This window comes from Chenopodium album, chromosome 8, assembly GCF_948465745.1.
Source record: "Chenopodium album chromosome 8, dcCheAlbu1.1, whole genome shotgun sequence".
NCBI classification, from domain to species: Eukaryota; Viridiplantae; Streptophyta; class Magnoliopsida; order Caryophyllales; family Amaranthaceae; genus Chenopodium; species Chenopodium album.
Window position 1 is genome coordinate 905,575 of NC_137841.1, and position 7,410 is coordinate 912,984.

General features: G+C 30.9%; 1 protein-coding gene across 1 annotated transcript; it reads left to right on the forward strand.

Annotated features, from left to right (window-relative positions):
• The first annotated feature begins 3,105 nt into the window (after window positions 1-3,105).
• On the forward strand, window positions 3,106-6,006 carry LOC145641515 (uncharacterized). The gene is made up of 5 exons (XM_081692339.1): window positions 3,106-3,308; window positions 3,658-3,753; window positions 4,419-4,544; window positions 5,116-5,155; window positions 5,567-6,006. Exons 1-5 carry the CDS (start codon window positions 3,171-3,173, stop codon window positions 5,638-5,640), a joined length of 474 nt encoding a protein of 157 aa, XP_081548465.1. The 5' UTR covers window positions 3,106-3,170; the 3' UTR covers window positions 5,641-6,006.
• Window positions 6,007-7,410: the final 1,404 nt, after the last annotated feature.

Here is a 7,410-nt window from a genome sequence, read left to right on the forward strand (position 1 = left end):
AAATTTAAATTTAAGGATTATTAAACATCACCATCCACAATTTGACAATTATTCAATTTTTTTCATTAAATAATGCATAGAAAAAGATGCAAGTAATATATAAATCAAGTTTTAGATTTTTAGAAGTGATTTGGATGGGTCATCTAACTATTAAATAGGGTATGCTCTTTTAATTAAAATTTCATTTATATATCTAAACTTATAAAGGGTAGGTCCTATTAGGCCTACTTCAGTTCTATTGGTAGAAATAAAATGATCGAATTGAACCGCGCCTGTCTAATGATCAGTGGCGAATTCAGGATTTCCAAAATGATTGGTCACCATCAATTATTTGATCACTTGTGAAGTACAAATTTTTTCCCCCGAATCTAGTTCATAATTAATTTTAATCCAAAAAATTATATTACAACCAATTTGATTTCAATCCAAAAATAAATAGAACACCAAAATCTATATATATTACAACCAAATAGTCAGTAAAAATTCCATATTACACATATTAGTATATTACAAACAAATGGTACTATTAAACTATTACATTAACTTTATGATTTTTTTTAACTTGAGAAGTTTTATGAAAATTTTAAAAATTGGTTGCACACATATAAAGATATAAATAGAAGCAAAAAATAAAATTTAAAATTTAAAAAGAGACATGTTATCTATGTAGTATAATAACAAATCTCTTTGATTGTTAGTAAATAATATGCACTAGTGTGCACACATATAGTTCCGCCTCTGCTTATAATATACCAGATAATCAATCAATTGTTCAAATTAGATTACGTTGTTTAAAAAGTTCAGTGACAATAGAAAAATGAATTATGATTAAACTAATTATTAGGCTCTACTTTGTTCACACCAGTTATTTCCAATTGTTTTTTAAAAAAATATGTACATAAAAGTTCAATTAAGATAAGTTAACATATATAATGGTTAATAAGGGTTATTCAAATTTAAAATTACAGGTAAAATAAGGTCTAATAATTTTAGATTAGTTCATATAATGGAAAATCAGGTGATTAATTAAACACATCCTTAGACTTATTCGAATATGATCAAATGGTGAAAATTAAGTTGAATTAAACAAGCCTAAAACAAGCATGAAATCTCAATCACTTTAAAGTTGTTGAAGTTAAAAGTAATATGGCCTCTTAGGGCCTATTCACTTTAGCTTAATTCAGCTCAGCTCCTAATTTCCTTCTCTCATAAAATATTCATTTCAGCTCTATTCAGTTCAGTTCAGTTCAACTCCAATCAGTTCAGCTCAGTTCATGTGAACAGACTCTAAGTTAAATACTAATAATAATAATAATAATAATAATAATAATAATAATAATAATAATAATAATAATAATAATAATAATAATAATAATAATAATAATAATAATAATAATAATAATAATAATAATAATAATAATAATAATAATAATAATAATAATAAAATACTCATAATCTTTTGATTTTCAATCTAGTTTGGTCTCCTTATAAATTTGATTTTGGCTTGAACTGATTTATAACTAAAAATTATGTATAAGAAATCTTATATTTTTCAATTTCCCCTTTTATATGTGGGAATTGAAATGTTTTCATATATGAGTAAGGGCCTATTCTGTTATGCTTAATTTCAGTCCAGTTCAATTCAATTTTGCTCCAATTATTTCAGTGCAGTTCAATTCTTGCTCCAATCAGTTCAGTTTAGTTTAGTTTCTAATTTCATTCTCTCATAAACAATTCATTTCATCTCTATTCTATTCAGTTTAATTCTGCTCCAATTAGTTCAATTTAGCTCCAATCAATTCAGTTGTTTTCAATAAATCGGAACATACTCTAATTGTTTTACACTCTCTCAATCCTTTAAAACAAAGGAATTAAGAAAGTTGAATAGGAGTACAGATAAGCTTGTGGGGTTAGAAAGAGATGAAAGAAAAAGTGGTTGGGAATTATGGAAAAGATGGAGAGCTAGAGAAAGTGCTGGGAATTGATGTTCGTTAAAAATACATAAAAGAAAAAAAAATGACAAATTATAAAAATAAAAGGTAATATTGTCAAAAAGTACACAGAAAATCTTGCGTGAACTTGGTCCACAATAATACTATTGGAGACCTAAGTTTTATATACACGTAACTGACATTATATAGAACTTACTGACCTCTAATTTTAACATAGTACCTTATTTTAACATATTAACATTTTCCTTAAAATTGTGTGACCTTTAATGTTATTGTGAACTTAAAATACGATGTTATGTTGAATAGTGATATAATTTTAACATAGTGATCTTTATTATTCATATTGACCATTATATTAAAATTTCATTTTAAAAAAATTAACGTCTTATAGCTTTTAATGTCACACTAAATTTTATTTCAACTTAATAACTTTTATTTTAAATATAGTATCTTTTTTTTATTTAAAAAACAATCATATTGTCTCTAATGTTGGTGGTCCACAATAAATTAGTGTGAACCAAGTCCATTTAAGAATTTGTAAAAAGTACAACCTGAGTAGAATTAAGCTTGTAATTTTGATTATTAAAAAAGGAATACAAGTTTCTAATAAAAGGGCTAAGGGAAAAATAATGTTTAAATTTTGAAAAAAAAATATAGGTATAAACTGATCCAGAAATCACCTATCAACTATCGTACAATATTGGGTAAATCATCTCATGTGTGAGATTTCCCTATACATAGTTTACATACTCATCAACATTGAGTCCTTAACTTAATAATAGGTCCAAAATATTGGTATAAAATTTAAAATTTCCGGTCTTCAATCTGGTTCGATTTTGATTTGATTTACTCCCTTCGTATTTTAATAAGTGTTACAATTTTATCAAATACACATGTCGAGACACTAATTTGACCATTATTTATCTAATTATATGTTTGTATAATCATAGGAAATTTTATAATATGAAAATATACATTATAACGAATCCAACAATGTATTATACAATAGCATTAATTAAAACACTAATTAAAACACGGAGAGTAGTCTAAATCTGGTCCTGATTTGGACCTACCCCACGACTCCACTAGGCTCTCTATCCAAATTTAGGGTTCTTAGTTTGGGCGGGCAAATTGAGATTTCTGTGTAAAAATATTGAAATTCAAATCTCACTTTTAAAGCTCTGAGAAACAAGCAAGCAAGCAATCAAGAAGAAGAAAATGGGGCAAAAGTGGGAAGAATACGAGCATCATCCAGCAGTAGACAGTCTAGTCACCCTCTTCACTAAAGCTCATCATGATCTCTCTCTTCTTCACTTCAAACTCGACAAAGAATTCCAGCAAATTTACCCAGATAATGTAAGTAATTCCCTTCTTTTCTCTCTAACTTTGATCTTTCTTTAATTTTATTGAAATGGGCACTTCAATTTTTACTTTATTTCTTCTGGGTTTGAACTCTTTATTGAAATGGCTATAAATTTGATGAGCCAATCTTTAATTTTATTGAAATGGGTGCTTCAATTTTTACTCTATTGATTTTTTCTGGGTTTGAATTATTTATTGAAATGGGTATTATTTGATGAGCCTTTCTTTAATTTTATAGAATTGGGTACTTCAATTTATACTTTGTTTGGGTATGAATGATTTGGTGAAATGGGTATAAATTTGATGAGAAATTTCGTAATTTTTTGAGTATTGATTTTTTCAGGCTAATCCTATGAAACTTGTGGGTCGGATTAAGAAAATTCAGGATGAACTTTCTTCTCTTAAAGATCAATGTCGCCAGCTTCTCACTGCTAAGCAGGTTTCCTTTTCAAATTTGAATTTTTTTCTTTTGAACCTAATTTTGCAATTAATAGCCTTTTTCCGTAAAATTGGTTCTTTTAAACCTAATTTCGTTGAATTTGATTTGTTTTGCACATGAATAGTTTACTGTGCTTTTGATTGCGATGATTGCTTCCTGTCATCTTATGGATTGTTAATATGTTAATGATTGCTTACTGTCATTTGAATCAAAAATTAAGAATAATTGTTAGTGAAATTCAGTGAATTTGTGTATGAATTTCAATAACTCCAATTCAGATGCTTTTTCAAGTACAAGGTTAATTTGGATTTTTTTGGTGCTTTTTTTTTTTTTGGTACAATTTTTAGGAGTAAAAGAAGTTTGATAAAAATTAAAGCTTGCTGAGTAACTGTAATGTATGTTGATCAATTGATGGACTTTATAACTCAAGCTAGAAGTATTGTATCAAGGCCAGAGTCTATACACTGCTACAAGATATAAACCACCTGTATGTTCGATATAATATGTTCATGGGGATAGATTGGCAATTCACGAACGTTTTTCTACAAATGATGACTTTTTGAAATTGCTAGAAGGTTTATGTATACATGTATTTGATGTTTTCAGTAACATATATGTTCATGTGACATTTAAGTATGTAGTTACTGAGGCTTTTTATCTTACAGGACTTAATTGATAAGGCGACTTCCATTCTTGTTGGAAACAGAAGCATGGTGCAGCGCATGCAAGCATCTGTTAGAATTCCAGTGACTGATGATTCTGAAGATGCTGCCTTTTCCAGCTTTAATCAGGTCACAATTGCTTATGCTCAATTTCCTAGAGGATAAATATGTTTAAAAAGCTTCTGATTTTGTGCAAAAACTGGTGAATGTCTCCATTTCCCTAGCCCATTTAGGGAGGAAGCCTCTATAGAACCATAGAGGCGTCTGGTGAACGTTGATGCTCTGCTATAAACTAAGCTCTTTTGCAATGGAATGTTAATAGTGGAATTTTCTTATAGTGCAGACAGAGAAATATTTTCCTAATATTTTGCTTTCATTGATTACAGTGTCTGTGGTTGTGTCAATGTGTTTGTTGTTTCCAATTTCTTCAAGAGTTTATGGTTGTCTCTTTTCCAAGTGGTGTTAAAAGAATTTACATCACTTGCCAGCAAGCAACCTAAATTAACTTTGCAAATGACGAGCTTTCGTAGTAACTGCTAGCATAAAGTATCTGCTCAGCAGTCCTGAGGGGGTTGAAATGCTTGTCCTTGCTACATTATGTCTCTAGATACTCATATAGCTTCTGTGTTTTGTATATGCATAGCTTCAACCAATAATCCTAGATGAGCTAACATATTTTCCTCTTGATTCATTAGTGCAGATTATCGATGAATGGACCACTCATGTCAGATCAAAAGCAGGTATAGACCTAAGAATCTTACAACTATCAAGTACTCTATTTTTTCATCCTTATTTCCTTTGCAAAGATGCAAGTGTTGCTAAGTATTTGCTTCCTTTCATTTTGAGATAAATGAAAAACTCAGGTTGTGTTTAATTATTTGTTTCCTCATTGATTCATATCCAGTTTGATGCTCAAGTTAATTGGGTTAGGGGAAATTTTGCAAGTATAAAAAGATTTACAATACAATGCCGAAAAGTGGAGCAAGTTTGCCATACATAAGGAACACTTGCATCCTTTTCTCCACTAACAATCAAACACTAATGGGGATTTTTCAGAACTTCATTGTTCAAAAGGAAACCCACTTCTTGGCAATGTAGCTATTTATGGGTTATCTCAGAATCAGATTTGAGAAATTGACGTAATTTTGCAGGAAATGGAGGCGACACTTCCATGCCAGAGGATATCAACGATTTGTTGTTTGCATCAATTGTTCGGAGCACTTAATGTTGTATATTGATCTGGTGAGAGCAAATGGATCCAGATTAATGACAAAAGTGATCATTTGTACAAATTACAGGCAATTGTTTTCTGCCCATTGAATAGCTGTCTTGTGTATTTACTTCATGAGTTTATTAGCTTAAACTGGATCCGTTGGTTATGGACCTCTTAGGTAAGTTGGTGAGGATTTATGTAGCAAGTGGGTGAGGCAAATAATTAGTACTACCTAGGTAAATTTTATGAACAGGCTGAGTACGTTGTTGCCCATTTATGTGAATAGCTGTATCTTTTGCTCTACTGATCTGTGCACCACAGATTCTGCATTAATTGTTACTCGTATCAATCTTACGGTCTTACCCATTTGGACTTTCATGTTCTTTCAAGTGTTATTTCAATCTCCATGCTTCCCACCTCCCAAGACTTTCCATTCTGTAGCTCTAGCACTTTGAAGTTCTTATATTTATCATCCATATGATTATGTTAGACTACCAAGACTAACATAATCATATTAATTACATGGTATGGGATGAGTTGCTACTAGATTCTGAAATCTCCAAAATTTTCAATTTTGTGTATTGTAGATCATGCACCGAGGTGATTCCCAGGTCTCTCAAAGGGTGAAACTTTTGAAATGCCTTCGTTTGTCTTAGCTTGCCTTTGCACTGCCTTGTCTTGCCTTGCTTTGGCCATAAGGCAAACCAATACGCTATCCTCAATTGTCAAAATTCAGAAGTTTTTAAAGGATGAAATGCTGTCCTTATATGCCCATACTCCATGTTAGGACATAGGCATGCCTTGGTTGGGAAGTAGCACAAGGACTTGGGCAAGTTCAACAACGATGTCCCACACTATTGTGCCTTGACCCTCCCTTAGAATTTTTTAGCACCAAAGGCGCAACACTAACCTTGTTTAGCAATATTTAGGTGTTTTTAGGAAATATGATTGAGGATTTGAAAGAGGACGAATCAAAGCGATTTAGGGCTGATTTTCAATAGATAATGCCAGCAATTTAATGTTGCTACAACTTCAAAACATTTTTGAAGGCTACAGCTTCAAAACTTAATTAATCCTTGAATAAGATTAAAAAAAAAATAATTAAAAAAAAAACATCGCTATAATTCTTAGCAGCCGCAAGCCCGCAAGTGTGGTAACTTTTCTAGCACAATGATGCTGTTACTAATTCAAAACTTAATTTAATTTTCAACATGGTCTTTTCTCAATAATCTAAATAGTTAAATAAAATTACCAATTACTTTAGAGAAGCAATTAGCCACTATGACATGATGACAGATGTATGTTCAAGTTGCGTTATATTCATGAGATGTATAGTATAGGTAACAACCTATCTTGCTTGATATGCTGGTTTAAAGTGGCAACTTACTTTCATAATCTGTCATTCTAGCATAAATTTGTCCGAAAGTTACGATCAATGATCAAAGGCTTTTGTTCGCAGTCTTCGCACCGCATCCAGCCAATAGCAAAATTAAAACACTTTACTGCTTGCCAATTTAGAATACTGAAATTTTCTAGCCACAGACTGAATTTCCACTTCAGATACACGGAGGCATAAATTTGGCAATGTAACAAGTAGAGCAGAAATCAGGGTCTAGTATTAGTTTGTCAGAATTCGGTTAATCTGTTTGGATTCTCTGAATACAGAGAACTTATGTTTATTCAACAGGGAAAAAAACACAGGTGAGAAAACATATGGTATAAATAGGCAGACAGCCTACTATAGATTCATCAAGCCGTATTAGTACACTATTCTCCATCTCG